Below are 23,242 nucleotides of genomic sequence, written 5' to 3'. Positions count from 1 at the left end.
TGTCGCGCTTTGTCTCGTGCATTTGGTCCTGTCGGCACTTCAGTGTCAATAGGAAGACTTCTTGATTCTTGACTACCGGGGGCGAAATCGCGCAAGCGTCTGCAGCTTTCCGAACGTTCGCTTTGCCTCCTACGTCACCGAGTTCCCGACTCGCCGAGCAGACAACCGCTGATGAAAGCACGGCGCTGGCGAATCACGAGAGTGCAAGCCAACGTTCGGAAAGTGCGATCACGGGCGAGAACCAGGGGCCACACGTATTTGTCTAAACGAGTGTGTGCAAAATATAATATTCATCGAATGGGTGAGGATAACGCGTAAGGAGGTCTCACGCTTTTTACTCACATATCTACGCGACACCACACTAATTGACATGTGGTAGCCGATTCCTGAACAGCGAAAAAGACATACAGGCTTAGCAATTGTCGGGTCATACTGTCAGACTAGGTGTCAGGAAAACTAGGTAAGGTGATGAAGTTAGGAAATTTGCAGGTGCAAGTTGGAATCAGCTAGCGCAAGACAGGGGGAATTGGAGATCGTAGGGAGAGACCTTCGTCCTGCAGTGGACATAAATATAGGCTGCTGCTGCTGCTGATGATGATGATGATGATGATGACTGTCAGGCTAACCCTGCCTACAACAAACAGCTTAACCAACCAAACAACCAATCTCGTGCAATTTGCAGAGCTCACGCCGTACACTATAGAACTCTCATTGAGTAGACTTTTTAAAACTGATATTGTATTTTTGTTGTATTTTTGGTGGCTACTTCCAGCACGCGCTGTCCTATATGGCGACGGGTTTCACAAAGAACACCCGACTTTTTTTCCAGTCCGTTACACCCAGCGAACCATCCTGCTGCTGCTGCCCGCGTAATCCCCCTCAGGCAGTGATGTGCACATGATCAGTGACGCCGAGCCGCCAACCACTATTGCCTTATACAGAGCGAGAAAAGCGTAATGGACTACACAACGGTCTAGATACCACATTTTCTGTTAACTGAGACCTTTCTTTTTTAATTTTTTTTATTTATTTATTTTTTTTTTTTTTTTTGCAAACACCAAAGCATTTTTTTTTTTCCTTGGTGAATCTGCTAACACCTGCACTTTGCCTATCTGCTCCCACAGCAGAATTTCAGACGAACGATACGGATGTTCCCGGTCCTTTTCAGCTTGACCCCAGTCGGAGGGCCCCTCTACTCCTTGCAGAAGGGCGGCTCCGGATTGGTCTCCAGGTAGTGGACCCCACGAGCCTTAGTCGACGGGCTGAAGTAGCCCATGCGGCCGAACTCGAGCCCCGTCGTTGGACCACGGCCGCAGCGCTTGCCGCTAAAGAAACGGCATCCTTCGGCCCACGCAATGGACTTGAAGCGGCAGCGCGTCCACTGGCTCAGCGACTCCACAAAGAAGAGGTAGGCACGCTCGTGCGAACAAGCCAGGCCTGGGAAGGAACGCGCTGGTTAGTGAGCGCAATTTGTCTTAGAAGGTAGCTCCATCCACCTCGAGCGAGTGAGTGAAACGTCCATCACAACCTCCTCGCATGCTAGTGAAACATCGATTCTCCCTTTCCAGTGAAGCTCGTGCTGCGCTCACTTTTTTTGGCATCTTGGTAGATGCCAGATAGGTCTCAGTTTTACAGAGATAAAATATACGCACAACGCTAACACAATAGAAAACAAAATGACAAATAGCATAAGTTGGGCAGCATGAAACGCAATGCTGAGGCCTCACAGTTCAAATGCACACATTGCATGACACAGCAGGTGCACGTAAACGTCGCTTTCGAGACACACACAATTCTGGATGTGGTAATATAGAACTGGCACATGTAGTTCGAACATGCCCATTTCTACTGTATAGCACACACACGTCAAATTTTCGCATGATGTTCTCACGTGCGCATCACGTATAGACCTGAAGTCACGTGAAGTAACGTTATAAATTAGATACTAATTTTGTTTTTGGCTTTTGCACATTCTTCATTGAGTATGTTATGAATATGGATATACTGAATGTGAAAACTAAATATATTATCGAAAAAATCCACTGGTTATTTATTTATTTTTTATTTGTCCTATGAACGAAAGTGATTTTTTACATATTATACTATTTTCTTCATCACTGAAATAAACTATAGCCAAAATCGGGCTACTTCCATCCTCTCCACATGGGCTCCCGTTAGCCATACAACTACGTAATTACCTTTCTCGCAGAGGAATGGGTGAATGCTGTCTTACACGATGGACCAAATATCTGATTCAGTCCGCGGTCCAAGCGTGGCTTGCCTAATCAGCACTGAATCGTGTCGTGAGTTACTCTATAGCTGGTGCCGCGCTTTTACGCGTCGTCATTCGGTGCCGGTGGGCTACGTCATGACGCGGACGCGGTCTGGATTGGCTGTTTGGTTCGTTGTGTAAGTCCCTCCTAAGAGCTCTTATCTAAATACATGGTAATGGCAAAATAGTTTTTCTCGGCAACCACTGTACCGAATTTCATAAGGTTTGGCGCATTAAAAGGAAAAATAGTACAAATCTAGTAACTATAGAAAGTGGATTTTCAATTTATGTTATAACCTTTTCTTTAATTCTTGAAATTTGCAACATATTAAACAACTAGCATGAAGTTTACAGCTCTGTACCTCACCAACAAAAAACGATAACATGATTCGGTAAACTGCACATAATAATGCATCCAAAGAGGACAAGATTGCTTTACTTAACACTACTTAGAAATATGTGATTAATTTGTGAGTAGGACTTTTGCAAAACACGAACAGATTCGGTTTGCAGAACTGCGATATCTGTTTTTGATTCAAAATATCGGATTTGTAAACTTAATGTTGTTTTGTGTTATCTTTCCAATTTTCGGCAATCCACCGCGGTAGCTTAACGGCTATGCCGTAGCTCTACTAAGGTCGAAGTCACGTGCCCCCCCCCCCCCCACCCCTCCCCCGAGATTTCTGTGTATCAGAATACCCGAAAAAAAAAAAACTACATGCGACAACACCAGCCTGTCCAGCTTGCCCGCCTGCCCAAAAAAGGCATTCTTATATCACGTGTATCGCATGCTGCGCACATCGCGAAAAGAGAGCCGTGGTAAACACAGCTGTGTGGGTGTATAAATACCATTCCCTTCGCAGCCCTTCTGCTGGATGCCTCCGTTGGGATAGAAGTCTATGTGGCCGAACGGTCGGCGCAGCCCTACATGGCCCATGAGCAAGTTGGTGCCGGCACTCGTGTGCAGAGCGTCCAGGTACAGCACGTCTTGCTTGCGAGGATGCAGCCCGCGGAACTCGAACAATGGCGCGGCGCAGTCCAGGGCTGCGAGACGACGTTCAACCAACCACACTGTAACACCACCACATCGTAAAGCGAAAAAAAAGAACTTTGCACACAGTGCAATATAAACCGTATTACTGTTAGCAAGTACTAACCGTGATGTTCTGTATTAGCATCAACAATACTAACGTTACATCCGGACATATCCGAACAGCGGCCGGGTGACGCCATTTTTTTTTTTTTTTTCATTATTTCAGTCTTCGTGAGACATTACTCAGCCAGAATGCGTAAGGAACATTCCCATGCTGCATGACTCCCTCGAAGCAGAAAAAGTGAAAATTTGATTTACAAAGGTTAACTGGCAGCCGAAACATTTGCGCCAGCTGATATAGAGCGCAGTCTCACACTGCGATTGAAAAATGCGTAATCAGCTGTCGCTGGCAACTGCTCGAGCATGGCTGTCTCGGCATCATGGTGGACACTGAGCTTACTTAGCTTTCACGTTTTCACTGCACGTTTCGACTGCCAGGAGGCAAGTTGTACCGCACATATTGCATCTCGGTACTCTGAAAAATGGTTAATAGGAGGCTCGAGAACGCCAATGTAACCTTGTGATTGATTTCATTTCCAATACTGCCATTTTTGTTTCTTTGGCCCATCGCTCAGTTTGACCCACCAAGTGCCTCGTTAAAGCCGTCAAGGTTTCACGCTCTTTGGCCTCACTGTTCTGCACTAGCTGCAGCAGAGAACACCTTCCAGCTCAAGGCAAGCAATGTCACTTTGGGAGTCCACGCAAGCAGAATCGAAAAGATGGCGTCTAGTGTTCTATAGACAAACCTTGCACGGCTCCCAGGCACCCCCTAATCCCCCCCCCCCCCCCTTTGTATACTACAGTGCACGTACGACTTCTAAGACTACGGCCTTCTGTCGCTTGGCGCACGACGGCGCCGCGAGGGCGGCCTCGTACCGGTGAGTCTGCCGGCCTTGAGTCCGTAGGTGCGCGCCAGCCTCCTGGCAGCGAAACCCAGCAGCTGGGCGCCTAGGCTGAAGCCGATCAGGTGCACGTTCCAGGGCAGCACGAGGCCGTTGTGTGTCAGCGAGGACACCAGAAAGGCAACCTCGCGACCCACCAGCTCCGCGTTGGCGCACGCCTGCGCGTAGTCCCGCAAAGAGGCGCCGCGCGCCCAGTCCACCACCACCACGTTGCCGTCTTCCTGCGCGCAATCCGGCACACGCGCACTCAAGCAAGCTATCGCTCGGAGGCCAGTAGTATGCCATCATAAGCGAAGGAAAAAATAATTCTTTTGTCAGGCACTTGGACATTCAAAGTGTACATACTTCCGTGATCAGAGTACCTTTACCCAGAGTAGACAGGTGCTGGGCAATTACCATAAGGGTTTACAACGTGTTATTCTGCTGATTCCAGCTGCGGATGCCTGCATTTCACGTTTTAATGCACAATGTTCATATTAACTAGAGCAAACGCACCTAATATGCTGAGATGCTAAGATGTTAAGCAACCTACCGGTATATATTTCCGTATGTTGCCGTCACGTACATAATAAACATCAACCAAATATAAGACGAAAAACTCAAGAAAAGCTGGGAAATAACGCCATACAGGGGGGTATTGCAGAGTCTATCGGACGTCTTCACAAAGACTGCTAAGAATTCGTACGCCCAATGAATTGGAACTGCGCAGGGGATTTCTTCGCGATTGCATTCGTAAGACTAATGGACGTCAAATAAATGGCGGACGAACTAATTTGCAACCAATTTAATGAAAAGTGCTAATTTATATTGTCACTTCTACAGGGCAATTATTATTCACAATCACTCTCTTATAGGTTTCTTTATAATAAACAAGTTGATTTTAGCGATTAAAACGGATCAAGAGTTCTCGTCTAGAATTCTGCAGCGTAAAAAAAAAAAAAAAAAAAAACTCTTTTTGCGCCGAAAACTGAAACTGAGGGCTTGAGGAACGCATGAAACCATAAGGAAAGGAAGTGTAAGGAGTTATACGCTACGATGTTATTCCGTCTGTGCTATATACACAAGCATAAACGTCCGCTTTATTTAGCCGTTATCCGCCTGTGGCTTGCGGCGTGCGCTTTCGACGCTCCAAACATAGCTTATCACCAGCTTCTTGGCCCTCACTCAGGACGGTCCGCTTTTATAGCCTCTTTACACGGGATGACCACGGGCTAAACAACAAAAACCCGCAGCTTTGACCTAAACCGGAAGTGTCCTTCTTTAGTCACGCTTTGATAGTCGAGCACTGCAGTTATTTACTTTAATTTGTTAGGTGCACGGCAAGTTCAGCTCAGCACATTAGCCTGAATGACGCTCTCCTTTTATGTACTAGTGATACCCCGCCATATCGAGCTTAGCGAGCACACCGGCGCACTTTCAGGCCTGTGAAAGTGCCGCTTTGGCCCCTTCGCGTGGGTAGTGAGCTAAAGGATAGCGTTTTCATCAGTCAAATGGTCGTATACGTGCACGAAGTCAGTTTTCGGTAGCCGAAAACGAGGACATCGTCGTCGCCTACGTGAGCGCTCACGGAGACGCCGACGTTGTTCTGCACGAGGCTGAACATCTAGATCACCGGGTGCTTGCGTGTATACAGCTCAGGGCTGTATTCAACCTCTTCCGTTCTTCCGGGTCTGTCCTGGTTCAGAAAAGAAAACGTTCTGCCACCCATGATGAGCACTACTGACATTGCTGTGCTAGCGTACGTCAGCAATAATTCACATGTAAGCGTAAAATAAATCGTAAGGACCACTGGAAAACCGCAACAACGAAAAGCGCAACGGGCCAGCCGATAAGAACAAGCGGATGCGATGCCTGGCCACTAATGCCGCCAGATCTGTCTCATCTTCATTTTCTTTTCTTTTGGCCTTATGGGAAAAGACGTTCTTGCGTTAAAATCCGCTATTCTCGACGATCTGAAGTAGTGTGTTTAATATACGAAAACGTTACACGAGACATGCTTGTGCATTCTGTGGAAGCATAAAAAAATCATTTCCTTATTTATATTGCGACAGACGGAAAACACTTTTAGCACATTTGTGACCATGAAGTGTTAATGCCCGAATTCTCATTGCTTTTGTCCTGTCGTATAACGGCGACGGATAAACAAACAGTGCTCTGAAAGAAACCGTGTGCCAATCAGGCACATGGTTCAAGGTGGCGCCTCGATATAGTTACCAAGCATCACTTCTTTTGAGGACCTCTCCAAGCTCTCCAGCTTCTAGAGACATCCCCATCTCCCGTACGTAATTGCCGCATGGATCTTCCTTTTACATTAGAAGAGCTTGAGGCACCTCTCGCTCTTTTGCGGGCGTTCGTCATCGCCGGGACCAAACGGAAAATCATATTGTGCAACCGGGGTGAGTGGGTACGAAGACAATCGTTAGATATCGACAACGTATCCTGGCAGAATGTCCCCTAAGAATGCAAGTCAAGCCGCTTGGTCCCGCTCCTGAAGCACGGCTAGTCTCCACTCGCCTTGTGCCGCCCAATAGCGCTGGCCAGCTGTGTGGGGAAAGTAATGATCCTCGGCTGCTTGCAGTGGTATCTATAGAACACCACAACGTTTACCCAGACTCCCATGGCTGGTTTTCGACGGGACCGTGCATCGATCAATAATGTTGTTCATATCGTTACGTACGTCCAGCATCAAAAATAACGTAAACAACTATTTGCTGCCTTGTGACTAGGTGTCACCAAAGCATATATACGGTGTTTTTTTTTTTTTTTTGGCTCCACCAATTTTTTTTAATTGGCTGTGGCAAATAGCACAATTGTAACCCCTGAGCTGAATCACTTGACGAGGCGGCCCATTATTTCTACGAGAAATCAAAATGCCTAATTGAATAATTACCATAATTGCACTTTATATTTAAATCTATGAATTGTAGCTGGTGAGATTGCAAGGCATATCGACTTGTAACGAATTCTGAGATTTGCACCGGTTTCTAGACATGCACCGTCAAACTTCTGGTAAAAAATTCACGGCTGTTCCACTTACTTTTTCAGAAAACGCTGTTCTATGCATTGAAGAATAAACGTAACTGGAACGCCAATGCATTTCGTTGGACACCTTGAAAATTAATATCTCGAACTGTAAATATCTCCTGAGAATTCGTTCCAAGTGCGCACACCTTGAGAACTCGATCACCGGAACAATCCGTAAATTAAAATATGTGCCGCAAATTAATTAATTGAAACGCTAATTCGTGTAATTATGTTCATTATGCAATTAAGCGTTTTAGTTTCTCGTGGAAGTAATGGCCGCCACATTGAGTAATTTAGCTCAAGGGTTACAATTGTGCTATCTGCCAAAGCAATATTTTTAATTTGGTACAGCTAAATAAAACACCCGGTATATGATAATGTATTTCACAAGGCCATTCTCGATGCTCTTGAGACGACTGTCCTTGCAGTTAGAGTCTTTCAATTAAGTCTAGTTAATTCCTTATCAGGTCGTTTTTTGTGTGCATCGAACACGGCGCAACCACACAACACTAAAACTGTTCACTACACCAACGTACCCTGTTCGACCTTGCGCTCATTGACCTTGTTGAACATCTACCAATTGCAACAAAGGTATACCAACGTATGCAGACGACATATGCGACTGGACTTCGATAGTGACACGCCCTCAGATACGCGCAACACTTCAAAAGTCTGCTACTCTAAAAACGGTGAACCTTCGCTACCGAGGCCTCAAAATCTCATCAGACCGTACTCTGGTTGCATTCACTCGCTAACCAATGACACCCTACGTCGTCTCTATCAACGGACAGATCATTTTCTACGCAGACTCATGAATTTATTGGTGTATTGATTGGTGGTGACCTCTCATGGACCGTTCACGTGACCTACCTGAAACAGCGCCTGCCAGAAATGTTCCAGCTGTTCAAGTTTCTGCTTCCCTTGCGAAAGAAGTTGGGGGATTTCAGTACAGGCAATGCTGAAGTTGTACAGGGCACTCTACCTTGGTTTATTGAAATACAACTTGCCCGTACCCACCAAATACTTGCAGAAAAAATCTTCGAGCACTACAGGCTATTCATGCTCGAGTTATCAGTTTGTCTTGGTGTGCCACGATGGGCATCAACAGCGGCAACTATTTGAATTTTCCGGAAAAATCGATTGCGAACACATATTGTCGTGGTAGTGCTGAGGTGAACTTTAAGGGCCTTGCCCGAGTCCATTCCCACCATCTTGCAGCACTGCCTTCAGAAAGGCCGCAGACACCGTTTCATGCTATAACCTCTGATTATTGCACCAGCGTTCCATGAGGCCTCACTCCCGCAACTAAACCAACGATTCCTCTTAGTGGTCTGAGCTTCTATCTCCTGCTCTAAACAACCATATCCGCATCGACGGCTGCGGAACTTGCAGCACTTCGCGCTGAACTTCGTCTCATCAGCCAAGAACAACCCCTGAGATGGCCCCTACTCAGCGACTCGAAAGCAGCACTGCAGTCTATACTATCAGCCCTGCGGCGAGGACCAGACGAACAACTTGCTTCCAGGTTAGAAAACTCATACATACTTTAGCCGGGAAAGAACACCACATGTCATTTCAGTGGCTTCCAAGTAACTGCAGCGTCATATAAGTAAAGGGCACGCTGTTGACTCTGCTCAATCAGCCCTTGAAGACAGCACACATGAATCGATGCCATTGTGATGGTCAAATGCCGCTACAAAATTTCGCGTGCTTGCACGAGACACCACGTTCTCCGTGTGGAACACCTCAAGTTTTCAAAACAACAGACTGCACAATTTGTACTCTTCGTCCCGCTTTCGCATCCCATCTGGACTCTGCCGACGAGAGGCTACCCTGCTTTGTCGGCTATGTCTAGCAGTGGCCTTTAGTAAGTCTTTTGCCTTTCGCATTGAAATGGCCGTCCAGCAAGGCTGCCAACTGAACTCATTACATCAAAATAAAGGAGGTGGTTCGGCTTGTGCACAGCAGGCCTGAAGGTGACATAAGACGTCATCAGCTAATATTTCTTGCGCACGTGGTTCCCTGCGCTCCCCACGCGTTCAGTTGCAGTTTTTAATGAAAAAAAGGTGACGCGAGGCTTATGGAGACATTTTGCGCGTTGTGACAGTTGATATCAGGTCATATAGTCAGCAGCTCCAAACTTCCAATTGTTAACAGCCACCTAACCACACTAAAACTTATTATTACAGTTAATTAGTGAAAATTTAAACCCATGATTTGTTTCAACGTCCGCTGTTTCTAAAATTCTGGTTTCGAAAATATCGCAATTTTATCTTTATTGCTCTTCTCTTAGGAATTTTGGCAGCCTCTGTGAAAGCGCCTATAGCTAAATTTATTCATAATGTACTTGGGAGAACTTGCAAAACTGAATTACGGTAACCAACGGAGGGAAGATATGAACGGAAGAAGTCAACAAGAAAGAAGGGTTCGGGCATTTAAATATACTGGTAGAAGAATAAAGCCACTAAAAATGTGAAGAAAGAGCACACATTGACAGGACTAGCGCCTGTCATGTCGTTGTGTGCTGTTTGTCCTCGGTTTTTCGAGCCTTAGTCCTTGTGCCAGTATGTCTGCTGTATGTACTTACTGTGTGTATGCATATGCAGTATGTACTTACTAGCTCAACCAAAAGTTCATGCGACAGTTTAAATTTACGACTTATCTGTACAATACTTTGCATTCTAATACAACACTGCGATCGTCTGCGCCTTTTCGCTCTGCCTAAAGCTTTTCGTTCAGCCTAAATTCCGCTTTTCACGCGCGTCTCCCGGGGGCGAATGCACTGCATGATTAAGCAACCGCTGTATTAACCTATAGGTACTCAAAATACTATGAAAGCAAACTCTTCCTTTTCAAAAAACACCTTTAATACCTTGACGGCGTGAGTCAAAGCTCACTTTGCCGTCTATGATTTTCTCTTGAATTGAAAATACAGCAAGCTTATTTAGCGTTTTAGAACAGCCATATGTATACGTTCCCCATACAGCCTTTAGAATTGCCAAACTCAGGGTAAGATAGCTTCTCGAATGGAAGGGCCCCGTGTGTATCCCTGCCACGCAGCATCGCTGCTAAGATTAAACTAGGATTTTGTTCTCTTTTTTTTTTTTTTTTGTGCCTCTCTTCCCCCATCCTCGTGCCTAGCAGCAGTTTATTCTTCAATCGTAAACCAACTGACATGCGAAAAAAATTGGCGTCACGCATAACAGGAGCGTTTGGCGCATTGAGTTTTTCTCACCATCCTGAGAAAGGCGTCCTTCATCTGGTTCAGGTAGGTAAGGTTACCGTTGCCACCCAGGCCGTGTGCCAGGATCTTAAGCGGGGCACCCGGCCGGTAGGCCCTGGACAGGGTCATTCCGCCGGCGGCGTAGATGTCGAGTAGGTCACTGCCACTGCGCGAGTGCAGCCGGAACCTGGTGGCAAGCTCGGTAGGTGGCTTGGGCAGCAGTCGGATGTGCGCCAGCAGTCCTTTCTGGTCGAAACAGCCCACGACGTCGTAGCAGACCTGTGTGGGCAGGTTGCGCAACAAAGGCAGCTTCTTCAGTCGCGCTGGACCACATAAAATTCCAGTCCGTGCCTTGAGGCGTTCTTCCGCTTATAAGAGAAAGCAAAGGGTGAGATATCTATTGACGTCTATAATTGCCCATCTAAAGTTCTATTAAGGGTCCAGATTCTGTATTTAGTGGAGAGAAGAAAATATTACCTTAAGTTAGGTTGGCGGATTACACTTCTATATACTATATATAAAGTACCAGGTGTCTTTTTTTTTCTTTTTTTTTTTAGAAGGCGCAAAATTTAAAAAAATTGCCTGTGTCAGCACAATTCTAATCCTTGATCTAAACTACTCGATGAGGCGTCCATTACTTCTACAAGAAATCAAAATGCCTAATTAAATAATTCACATAATTACCCAAACTTTTTATTTAATTATTTTTCGGCACATATTTAATGTACGAATTATAGTCGGTGAATTCGTAAGACGTGTCCACTTGGAAGGAATTCTCTAGACTGCACCCGTTTCGAGATATTAATTTTCAAAGTGTCCGATGACGTGCGTTGGTGTTCAAGTTACTTTTGTGCTTCAATGCATAAAACAGCGTTTCTTAAAAGAAGTAACTGTAATACAAAAATTGTGCAGGAACTATCGGCGATGATTGTCAGTGTAAGCGAATAACCGAGCTTCTGTGGAGAGCTATTCGCTTTATTGAAGGAGCAATGACATGATAATTTCGAATATTCATTTTTTTTTTGCATTAAATGAAGGACAGGGACGTCTAAACCATAGAAAAAAATACCGTCATGCCTCAGAGCGCCTCAAATAATGTATTGTAATAGCTTTCTACAGCCAGTTTTGATTTCGTTGCTCACGGGGTTACTGTGTCGTGAAGTCATGGCGCAGGAGCTAGTCACATGGCAGCAGGACATTGCGACGTTTTGACTCTCGCTCCGGCTCGCGTTCACAATTATATGGCAAGGCAACGAGATTTCATTTTATTCAAATGCATAAATGTCTTTCTTTCTGCTTCAGTTATGCAGCGCAACCAAAATAGGAGAGACCGAAAGAGGAACATTAAGGATACAGCGCAAGAAAAAGTGTTTGTTGTTTTATCGCGATGTTCCGTAGTGGACAGAGCCACTAACCAGCCCATATGTATATAGGTGGCTATACATACAAGACAACCCCTGAACCCCCCCCCCCCCCCTCCCCGTCGGTGCTCCACTGGTAAGCGCAACCGGCGTGATTTTACGGGATAGCGTGTGAAAAGACCTATAGGCCCACTTTTTTTTTTTCTTTCTGCCCGCTGCGGTAGCCCAATGCCGTTGCGCTGCTGAGCTCGAAGTTGCGGGTTCGATCCCAGCCGCATTTCGATGGGAGTGAAATGCAAAAACCCTCCTGGTCAAAATTACTCCTGAGTTCTCCACTACCGAATGCCTCATACATAGTGGAGAACTGAGGATTAATTTTGACCACCTGGGGTTCGTTAATAAGCACCTTAATCTAAGTAAACGAGCGTTTTTGGTTTTAGCGCGTAATAACCCAGAATTAGATTTTTTTTAGGCCACCCGCCCCCTCTCCTTTTTTTTTTTTTTTTGTGCTGTATAGTGCAAAAGGATCATTTCCTATGCAAGAGTTGAGCGAATTGTCCAAAAACGACATGAACGTTATGCTTGAATTCGTTACAGTCAGAGTCCTAACTGGTATTATTGCATGCTTTAAGATGCGGTTCTGTATTTGAACAAGCATGTTTGTGTGGCTGGGACATGTACAGCTGCGTTCAGTGTAAAATAATTCACGCAGTTAAAATTGCTTCCAGGGTTATGGTACGTTCGTTCCCCCCTCTCTCTCTCTCTCTCTCTTTTGTTTTGATTTTTGAGCCCCGTATTTGCAATAATTGATAACCTAGCGTTAAGAAGCTACGAAAAACACAAAACTATATAACTAAAAAAAAAGAAAACATATCTGTTCAATTTCCTTGCAAACAACCACCCCCGGAGTTCACACGGGGAGCCGGATCGCTGTTTCGGCCGGCAAACGAGTGTGACGTGGCTGAGCTGCAACGAATCGCGCCGCGTGCATGCCGTCTGCGACGTCCTTGTGTTCAGTATAATGCCTAGAATATATGTGCGGCATGGTTCGGCGGCACGAATCCACTTTGTGCTCGTCCGCGGAAGGCGGTCCGTCGGGTGAATCCAGCTTTACACATAACCCCAATTTTAAAACATATCGTTATTCAGAGTGATTACACTGCGTGAATAAGTATTACTATATACACGCCCGTTGTTGTCCAGAACGAGAAGACACAAGCAAATTAAGCTTTTCCTTTGCCAGTGAATATATAGCCATGACGATGGCAGCTAAAATGAACATTGCCTTGAATATCTCTGCCCATGTGGTGGGTGAAAATGTATCGTATAGACTCGTCTAGGGGCCGCACTTTTTTTTTTTTTTTTTTTCACTATTTGGACAAAGTGCGGCCCTTACACGGGACCAAACCTTTTGGTTCGGTACCGTGTAACCGTACTACCAGATGGCTCTAGATACTAGATGTCACTACTTAGGGTGCCTCGATGCCCAGCGCCGCTGGGCATCGAGGCACCCTACCACTACTAGGTGGCTCTCGCCATCTATTAGCGGCACGCGGAAGTACGCAGCGTGCAAAAATTCGCTTACGCGCGCGCGCGCGGCACCGGGGCGTCCAACGCGATTGCCTCTCCGTTGTAAACTTTTTTTTTTTTTTCAACATTTTGGGTTGCGAAGTTGGGGGTGCGGCCCTTACACGAGTCTATACGGTATATTCAAAGGCATTGTGCGAAGTGAGGTGATGTGTGGCAACATTTTCTGGCAGTGTCGTGGCACGGGCATATCACCATCAATACATTCAATGTAATCTTGTGCCTGATGTACGATTGCAGCCTAATCTAAACGTAATGCCAATTAAGACATCATTCCAAACATTGTTTATTCTCGGTCAGTATATATACTACGACGCGTGTTTTCGGGTTTTAGCTGGTTATTACAGTTTTTTTTTTCTTTCTCTTTCTTTTTTTAGAAGAGAAATCATACGAACTAACTCGGGACTATCACATATCGTTTACTGTAGGCGGAGTTTTGCTGCATATGCAGTTGATAAATAGCGAGATTCTACTGCACAAATGCGCAAGCAACTATTAATGAAATCCGTGAATCTTTTTGACGTAATTAACTTATTAAAGAATGCGCTGATGGTCCTGCCTTGACTGCTACACTAACTGAATCTTTTCCTCCCTCTTACCTTGTCTTTGTGGGGCATCTGCTGACTCATGACATGCTCGATGTTTTCTTGAATCACTTCGAAATCCATCACCGTTCCCTCGGCAACGCTGCCCTCTTCAGCAAGCGCTCCTGGTCTAAACAGCAGGCACACAGCTAAAGACAGAATAATAACTACATTAACGTACGACAGCCTAAATATGTGCATTTTCTCTTTCGAAATACGTGACACAAACTTGCTTCACAACGAAGCGACTTCCCTCCCAAGGTACTGGAAGTGACTGAGCGCGTTCAGTGTCGTGCAAGCCGAAGAAAACTCCGGGGGTTAGAATTTGTCGAAAGCATTCGATTCTTGAAACTGATTTTAGCTTTGGTCTTTCTCTCTCTCGTGTATGCGCGTTGCGGAGGTGTACAGAGCTCGCTACTTTCAAAACGCGTCTTGAAGTATAAAAGGAGAAAAGCAAGCGAAGTTTGAGGTGGTCCCTTCCGACTTGTTTGTGCTTCTCCCTTTTTCTACCGAGAAAGCCAACGGGTGGGCTAACCCGGGCTAACCATTAAGGTGGGAGCGTTGGGGGCTGTGTTTAGATGGGCGATAACGGCTTTGTCGAATTCCAAGAACGCCTGCTGCATCAGCGGTGAACAAACAAGAGCCACCGCGGTCGCTACTAGGTCATCAGGCTTCCATCCTCCAGGCTTCTAGATCACGCATTGGCAAGCTTGAAGAAATCTCTCACTTTTCGCAGCATTTCCAGCCGCCACTTCATAAACACGTAAAGGAAAACAATTGGCAAATGTCGCGATCTTGTTTATTGCTTTGCAAGTTTTGGTTTTTGTTTCCAAAACAATCATTTTTATTTTGAAGCCAAGCCAGCCGAGCCAAATCAATCCACAAGTGTCATGGCGGCTTCTACAGTGACCAGCTTTGTTGATACTGGTGAAAAAACGAATGTTTTAAAAGGTGACAGATCTACGAGCACCATTCCCGTAATCAGTACCGGCGGCCAGGCGTCTGCTAGCGAAAGACATCCAATTTTTCTGTTGTCAGCGGATTACAGCCGCCGCGAAAAGTACTATCGACCAAGTAAGTCCGTCTCCCATGTACCGCAACGGGACTTCGATTTCAGCCTGCGTTATTTGCGGAGATGTTTGAGAGGGGAAAAGATGTATTTTTAAGCGAGAAGTTTCATTGCACTTGCTATCATGTAAAGGTCACGTATATACGTAATGAATCGCGGCTAACAGAATAGTGAGTATGTTAGCCGCGGTTCTGACGAGCTGCAAACTTGGTGGGTGTTTTCTCTGTAGTGCTGTGCATAGTTCCGTACCAAGTATGTTACGCTATCATCGCTTAATCGTTTGTTCATTTTCGTGATTCAAAATGAATTTTTACAATGTTGTTCTCCGCAACTGCGGCACGAAATGATGTTCGAACAGTCAAGTGACGTATGATCTGCTGTCTTGCGGTGTCGGAGTACTTCTGTTTACGTTGCTAGTGATGCATATGGCCTTCACTCATATCTCTTATACACCTTCGCTTAAGTGAGACAAAAAATCCTAAGTGGGTTTAGCTCGCTATTGAATGCTTCTGTCGTTCACAGAGCTCTAGCGTAAAGGCTACAGGATATACGAAACCAGTGAGAACGCGCATTGTGCAACTGCTTGGGCTATTAAACTGCCTTCCACACTTAGTGAACCGCAAACAACGTTTTTTCCTTCTATAAGTTATGCTTTGACACGTTCTGGTGTGTGATTTCATGAACTGTTTTTATCAAATTGCCTCTTGTTTCGAAATATGAACCCAGAATAGTTTGTAAACTGACATTGCATGTCGCTTTGCGTCCTGTCTCTTGTTTCTTCTCACTGTCTTTGTCATGCGTTCACTAAGTGGTTTGAGGTTACGTGGTATTGAATTTCAGATTTTCAGCGGCCCATTGTCATCTTTATACTTTCTTGCCACGATATCTGTCCATCGTGATTTCACAGATCACTGACCAATGTTCTGTGACATCACGCGTCTGAACTGATTGCTCATAATTTCTTGCCATAGGTTATTGATGTTTCCTGCTTTCTTGAAACTGCGTTTTATCGACCTAGTTCTGTACAAGCGTCACCTTTGATGTTGCATTTATTGGTGACGCTGGTTTCTCGCTGACCTTGCCAGCATTTCAGCTGGTCTACGTGTTAACTGTGTCGTTTCAGTGACCTATGTGCAAATGTTTTATTGGGCCTGCATCAAAACTACATATCGTCATTTCATTTTCTTTCTCTCTTCGTGTAACCAGAAGTGTAGATGTAGTGCCTGGTTAAAGCTAGTGTAGCTACTGATATTGTCTTCAAGATTGCGGCACAGTTACTGTGCAGGCACCATTCGCGCTGTAATGAGTTCTTTCATCTCTCTTTTTTAGATAGCAGTGTGCTATTATAACTTTTGTTTGTTACCTGTAAATCGCGTGCACGCTGTGGTCTACGTGTATGTCAGTGCTGACTGTGGTGTTGTGATCGTGTTGGCCTTGTCATCTATCAGGCGAGCGTTGTTCTCGATATGGCACTTCCACGTGTAGCCTCGCTAGACGCAGCCGTGCTCGCGGTTCACTTGTTCACAGCAGTGAATATTTCTGTTGGCATACTGAAGAACTACGTAAGAGAGACGGCATGCGGTCTTGTGCCCGTCATCCCTTTTATCTGATCGACACTCTGGCCGCTCAGCTGTTTGGCGCGCAGACTCGCCGCGCCTACGTAGCAGCGCGACCCGATCGATGCTTTCTCCCGCTACTCCCTTCCCTCCCGTTTCGACGGCTTTGTTTTCTTTTTCTCCGTCGGAGGTTTCCATGCTGTGTCAGAAAGGAGGAGCCATGTTGGTAGTTCTGAGAGCCGCCGCTCACCCGTACGCTCCGTGAACGAGGGCTGCGATTGTTGTGTATATGCCGACTTCGCAAAGCGCCGCCGACACTCGTAGCCCGCTCGGCGAAGACCATCCCGAGAGCGCCGAGCTATCGTATCCTTGTTTCCTACGAGGTTGTCGGAAATTCAAAATGGCAGGTAGGGAAGTCGATAGGCCGCAGTTGCTGCTTTTGTTGCGGTGCTGTATCTGACTTGCCGGCGTCATTCGTGTCACTTACCTGCGTTAATCGTTGTATTTCCCGCTAGTGATTGTTTCATTTACAAGCGTTAATTATGTCATGCGGCAACACCATCCGAAGTGATCAATCTACGCGCGTGTGACGATTCGTGCAAGCAACTTGCGCTAGGGTGTTTCCCAACAACACTCAGCCAAGGTTCTTGTTTCGTTTTGTTTGTTTATACAAAGTAATTTGCAAGAACCTGACACCTGTTGCTACATTCTCAGTCTCATGTGAATGTTTTAAACTGGTATAGTTGAATTATTTGTTATCCAATCCCCATTTGTAACGAGTTAAGAAAGAGCAAAGAAATTAAAAATTATGTTAACCTCGGATATCATTGAACTTGATCAGGCCTGTTGTCAGTAGTAAACATGTCTACAATGACTAGCCCATTTCCATATGTTTGTACATGCTTCGCAGCTACTGCATCATGAGTCATTATGCATGAGATCAGCGTGTTGTTCCAATGTGATTGGGGGGGTCTAGATCTGTGCGCTAAAAGCGGTGGATCAACTAGAGCTAAGCGTGTGGCCATTTAACGAAATGCAATTTATGTGCGTTTAGACCGCTGTTTGGAATAGTAAGCCTGTGACTACAAGCTAAGGCTCCTCTGGCTGATACATCATCATCAGGCAGAAAAAACAAACAAAAAATGCAAGTTAAGTACCTTGCTTCTATATCTATTGCGTGAAAGAGACTGATATGTTGAATGTTACTGCTGCTGAGCCAGGAGCAGTAAACTGCTGCTGTCCTCTTGAGTTCCTGGTAGCTTTATGAATCCATGTTTGCCTATAGCTAAGTTCCACAAGGTTCAAGCAAGTCATTGGAAAATGTTCAGATCAGTTGGCATTGACTTTTGTATCATTCTCCATAAGCAAATGAAACCCATTTAGATAAACATATCCCTTCTATCACTGCTCCAAATGCAGTGGCTACTTGTGAGAAAGTTTTGCACAAAGTGAATTTAGCTGCTCAGAATAGATTTTTTTTTTCTTTTTTTTTGTATAATTTGTTTCCTTGCTAATCATGCCGATTACTGGTACACTCACAAACAAAAGTCTGGAGGCCATAAATGTTGGAAAAAAAAAAAGGAATACAGCCTAGGTTGTGGAGCAGAAAATAAAATGGTACAGCCCTTCAGGTTTGACCAATGCAATGTACTTACAGAAATTTGTATTTTTTGTTGACGCTGCAGTCTCGAAACTTTTGCTCGTGAGGGTACATTTTGATGGCTATACATTACATACATGCTGTGCATAAGCATATAAGCCACACTACTCTGTTCATTTTCATATTTAGTTCATTTGGAATGATAAAACAGTTTGATGATGCTATCTGAAAGTTCATTAACAGCACTTAACAAAATGTGTCGATACGGTTGGTGTCGTGTCTGATATCTTTAAGCCCACAGGCTGACTCATTATTAGACATCAAACAATATATGTAAAGTATGCATTGTTAAATTTATAAAATCCTTCACACAGAATGATTCTTAATCACTTCTTTGTTAAGATGCACATTTGTGTCCTTAATTGAGTATCATCATTATGGCAAGAAAGCAGTTGATTCTGTAGACATGTAGAAGTGGAGAGCGATCTTTCTACTTATTCATTGCTTATGGTCATTTATTTCTCTATGTAATTTCTTGCTCACTTTAGTTTATGTACCACATACCTGGCAATTTTGCTTTATCAATTAAAGAGGCACTAAAGAGAAAAGTTGAGCTGTATTAGTAAGTTACACTTTTGTAATGCCAAAAAAGTAGCTCTAACCATGATAGGAGGCATGGCAAGTCAGAAAAAAATGCAAAAAAAAGGAGACGGGTGGCGACACCACCTTAAAGCTCCCACAGCAGCTTGGCGTGACATCATGGATTTTGACGGTGTCTGTTCAGCCCCAGTTAATTTTTTATTGGTGAAGATAAACTTAATTGTACTCTAAATGAGCCAAAGAGTTCACTTAGCAAGTTTTACTAACTTTTACTTAACCACAATGATCCAAATACAATAAAATACTTGAAATCTGTGGCGTCCCACTGACATACTGGCACTGGGGATGAATGAATACTTTACGAGTCTAAACTGATTTAGTGTTTCTCTTTACTGTCCCTTAAAGCTGTGTGCCTGAGCTATTTCCACCCTGCACTTGAATTAAATGTTGACCTCATGAAACATGTTTCAGGCATATTTTAGGAATTGGCATCGCCCAACATCTCTGTCCATTGAACACTGTGTGACACCTTTGCTGTTATCATTGCGAAAACATTTACACTTTCGGTTATCGTTTTAATTGATGAGCACATGGAGAATTTTTGGCCGTGATTGTGAAGCATGACCATCACATCGCTTATTATACACCACTAACACAGCATGATGTTCATTCTGAAAATACATTAAAAACACATTGCCAGTGGTTGCTTTAAGGGCTGCCATGACATAACTGTTGCCACCTGCACTTTGTAATAGTCTTAAGTTCTGCTAATTGCTTAATCCAATATATCATTTGTTTTAGAAAATTGGCTGAACTGTCTGGCTAAAGTATCAATTTTGTAGGGTTGACTTGCGGCTGTCATGTCCAAGTCTGTATGTAGAAGTATGCAAAAGTACCTTCAGAGTAACGCTGTGATTTTCTCTAAAGAACCAGGGTTGATGAAATTAATGAACTGTATCCGTTACGTTACTTTCACCTTGTGAACTTGTTTTGGCATACCAAACACCTGGTGTCATTGTTGTGTCAGGTGCAATAAGGAAACATGAAATGTAAACTTACCTTCAATTTGCCCCGCGTTGTGACATCTTGTATTTCTGCAACTTTTTTGTTTGCTCTGTGCATCGAAGATCCTTAACATGCTTCCTTAGCCGGCCGATGGCCAAGGACACGATCTACCTCTGCAACTTTCGAGTCTCAGTTGACGGGGAGTGGCTGTGCCTCAAGGAGCTTGCCGATGTCCAGTTTGACACCCAGAAACCCCTTGCAGTCACAACTCCTTATGCCTTCGAGGGTGTGTGCTTCATTTGGACCCTGCCTTCGTGCTGTACTCTTCTGTAGCACTGAAGCAATATTGTTGCCGTTAGAGTGTCTTTATTGGATTGGAGTTATTCTGGGTGTGCTATCACTATTTTCAGTGTCAACTTAATCCTGCTGTCTTACCATTTTTATGTTTGAGGTTTTAACAATACTGCATTCTGATAGCGAGAGTTCAGATGAAGGGAATACTTCTGTACCTCATGTTGTACATTGCATTTTTTATGGTATGCTTTTTCTAAAACATTATTTTCCAGCTTATTTTTGCTACTAGTTGACTTATGTCTGTATGTTAGGGGTGTGTGAATATCTGAAATTTCGAATACGAATCAAATAATTTTTTCAGTTCGATTGATTATTTGAGAATTGACTATTTAAAGTTGGCAATTATTTGTTTCTGTTCAAATATTGCGTAATGTATAACAGGAAGAAAGACCTACATAAGTGGAGGCTTTCACAGATGATTCTGCTGCAAGAGAACAGTGGTTGTTGCGCAGATGCAACTGTTCCTGAACAAACGCATAGAGTGAATCACTTCTGTACAATAGTGTCCAGTCAGTACATAGGCATGCTCGTCCCAGGCAGTGCACGAATATGTTGTCTCAATTTATGCAACTCAGTTTATTATTTGGCCAATCTCACCATGTTTGGAGAGAAACACTTAATCAGTTTATACTGATAAAGTATTTTTTGAAAACTATTTTCGTTAATTTCGTGATAATAGGATAATAGGTAATTGATTGTTAGAAGAGAAAATTAAGGCAAAAATTCAATTTTTTTTATTTCACACCAATACCCTAGCACCGGTATATCTGTAGAAAGTCACGAATTTCAAAGTATCTTTTCATATTTGAACCATGTTGGCTCAGTAAATGTTCCTGAAACTTCCCAAATTTAATTTTTGCATTATGTAGAATACAGTGTACTCTATTTTTACGTATACACAATTAACTAGGACGTAGCAGACACCATCAAAATCCATGATGTCACGATGAACTGGTGTGGGAACTTCAAGGCGGCACTGCCACCCCTCTTTCATTTTTGCGTCTTTTCTGGCTAGCCTTTTCACTTGGTAGAAATGCCTTTTTTGGTGCATCTGATACAAACACATTTCAGCTGTTTCTTACATACCAGCTTCTCCATTGGTGTAATATCCACTTAACAGCCATTACATGTATTAAATACTAACATAACTAAGCCTTTTTTGTCGTACAGAGACTCCACGCAACCGATATTTTATTTGTTTACTTACAATATTGTTGTTCATAAGGCCGTTACAGAGGTTCAACTTGTTCAGAAGTTGGAAATATTTTGTATTTTATTCAATATTCAAAAGTAGGTTTTCTCTGATATTCATATTTGATTCGAAAATTTTGCTATTCAGACACACCTGCTGCATGTGCTTTCTGTTAATATCTGAGCGAATGTGTATATTTCGCTACATGTCTTCATGTGTCTTGTCATTTATGTAGGTATGTTCAGTGTTATGGTGCACCCACAGTAATAAAGACAGAACATGAAGACCGTGAACGCTGATCGGCCAACCAGGGAATGATTCCATTTTTTTCTTGGAAGATATGTATATATAAAGAACTGAACTCTCTATTCTACGCTGTCTTAATGGCTTACCTGATTCGTTCAGTCATTAAGTTGGCTTATCATTGCTCATGTTATACCTTCTTGTTCTGCATTTTTGTCATTTTGCTTTTGAAAGCTCCATTATCATATCAACTTGCACTAGTTCTCATGCTGCTGATGTTTACTTGCTATGTTTGTTGTTCATTGACTTCTACTTTCAGAAGAGGTTCATTTCACTTCTAATAATTCAATTCATGAGTATCAACTATGCAGATAGGCTTTTCTGTCATTAAAGTAATGCTATTCAATCAGTGTGTTGGGATTTCCCTGAACATTGAAAGGTACAAAATCTTCTTGGAACTGTTGTGATGTTACTGTAATATTCTTGCATAGCATTGCTGTGTTCAATGTTTTCGAAGGAAATAGGAGCCTTTGTGCATTTACGATATGTACAATGTAAGCTTTATTGTTCTATGCTACTCAAGAAAACATGTGTAATGAGCTCACATGCATGTAGGCATGTGCTTGTTTACACACATACAAGCTTTCTTTACTGCTACGTTATATATATGCTTACTTTGTGCTGGAGGAGTTCTCGAGACAAAGGTAACATTTCTACCAAATTTATATTCTCGAAGAATAAATATCGAAGGGCTTTCAAAATATTTCCAGAAGAGATGTCATCACTACAAAAGTTCCCATAAAGTTTTTGTCACATTTGTAGAATCTCCATGAGCTGTATATGGGTACAATGTTACGCTTTGTTTCATTAAGTTTTAATTTGTTTTCAGTGTACTCGAGGCCCAGAGAGCATTTTAGAAAGAGGAATGGTTAGACATGATGTCTTCTTATCAATTCCTCGTTTTTAAGTTATGCTATTAGTGATTGCAGCGGTAAATGCAGAGAGATTGTACCATTAGATTGAGAGGCACAGTAGGTTATAGACAAATTTAAGTATATATACGTGCTACATAAAAGTGTCTTTCCGAGCGTGAAAGAAGCCCTCGAATACATGCAAAATTGCCGCGTGACTGGCCGATCGAGGCACTTTGCGTGTATTCGCTGGCTTCTTTCACGCTTGGAAAGACGCTTTTATGTAGCACGTATTGAGCAATAGAAAGCTGTATCGGTAGTTTTTCAAGTTGCTCTACAATTTTCTCATTGACTCTTTTCATCTAATTATAATATTTGAAAATCTGAATAATTAATTAAGACTAATTATGTAATTAGGCAGAATGCAAAAAATAATCTGAGTATCTACAAGTGACAGCAAACAACATTGCCTTGGTTCTGTCCAGCTATGGGGCATTTGCATATCTTTAATTCTTGTTGATGGATAGGATGGATAACCGATGGACCATTAGGGTTACAGAATGGATACCAAGAAAAGGAAAGCGCGCGCAGTCGAGGTCGGCAGAAAACCAGATGGGTTGATGAAGTTAGGAAATTTGCAGGCGCAAGTTGGACTACGCTAGCACA

At 43.6% G+C, this 23,242-nt stretch overlaps 2 protein-coding genes across 5 annotated transcripts in view; one reads left to right on the top strand and one right to left on the bottom strand.

Moving 5' to 3' along the window:
- Positions 1–1,040: 1,040 nt before the first annotated feature.
- On the bottom strand, positions 1,041–14,803 carry LOC119436258 (pancreatic triacylglycerol lipase). The gene is made up of 5 exons (XM_037703052.2): positions 14,062–14,803; positions 10,527–10,793; positions 4,242–4,488; positions 3,122–3,316; positions 1,041–1,437 (listed from the first exon to the last, which is right to left on the bottom strand). The coding sequence occupies exons 1-5, from the start codon at positions 14,245–14,247 to the stop codon at positions 1,193–1,195; spliced, it is 1,140 nt and encodes a 379-aa protein (XP_037558980.1). The 5' UTR covers positions 14,248–14,803; the 3' UTR covers positions 1,041–1,192.
- Positions 14,804–14,927: 124 nt separating this feature from the next.
- LOC119436257 (RUN and FYVE domain-containing protein 2-like) overlaps positions 14,928–23,242 on the top strand; it is a 105,014-nt gene continuing 96,699 nt past the window's right edge. Inside the window, exons 1-2 of one of the 4 annotated variants that reach the window (XM_037703051.2) lie at positions 15,005–15,120; positions 20,020–20,162. In XM_037703051.2, the coding sequence (XP_037558979.1) occupies positions 20,027–20,162 (136 nt within the window). In that variant the 5' untranslated portion in view covers positions 15,005–15,120; positions 20,020–20,026. Of the gene's footprint in view, positions 15,121–16,344; positions 17,035–20,019; positions 20,163–23,242 lie in introns of those variants that run through there. The other 3 variants (XM_049656545.1, XM_037703049.2, XM_037703050.2) reach the window with 3 other exon arrangements.

This window comes from Dermacentor silvarum, chromosome 1 (assembly GCF_013339745.2).
Source record: "Dermacentor silvarum isolate Dsil-2018 chromosome 1, BIME_Dsil_1.4, whole genome shotgun sequence".
NCBI lineage: Eukaryota > Metazoa > Arthropoda > Arachnida > Ixodida > Ixodidae > Dermacentor > Dermacentor silvarum.
The sequence above is the reverse complement of the archived record's forward strand: the minus strand, read 5'-3'. Positions and strand labels throughout refer to the sequence as shown.

What these genes read in the sequence shown, in the direction of transcription:
- LOC119436258 (XM_037703052.2), bottom strand. Translation starts at nt 14,247, where the DNA reads ATGCACATATTTAGGCTGTCGTACGTTAATGTAGTTATTATTCTGTCT. An exon ending in AGGACGCCTTTCTCAGGATG is followed by an intron (nt 4,489 to 10,526) that starts GTGAGAAAAACT and finishes GATTGCGCGCAG; the next exon opens with GAAGACGGCAACGTGGTGGT. An exon ending in CAAGGCCGGCAGACTCACCG is followed by an intron (nt 3,317 to 4,241) that starts GTACGAGGCCGC and finishes GTCGTCTCGCAG; the next exon opens with CCCTGGACTGCGCCGCGCCA.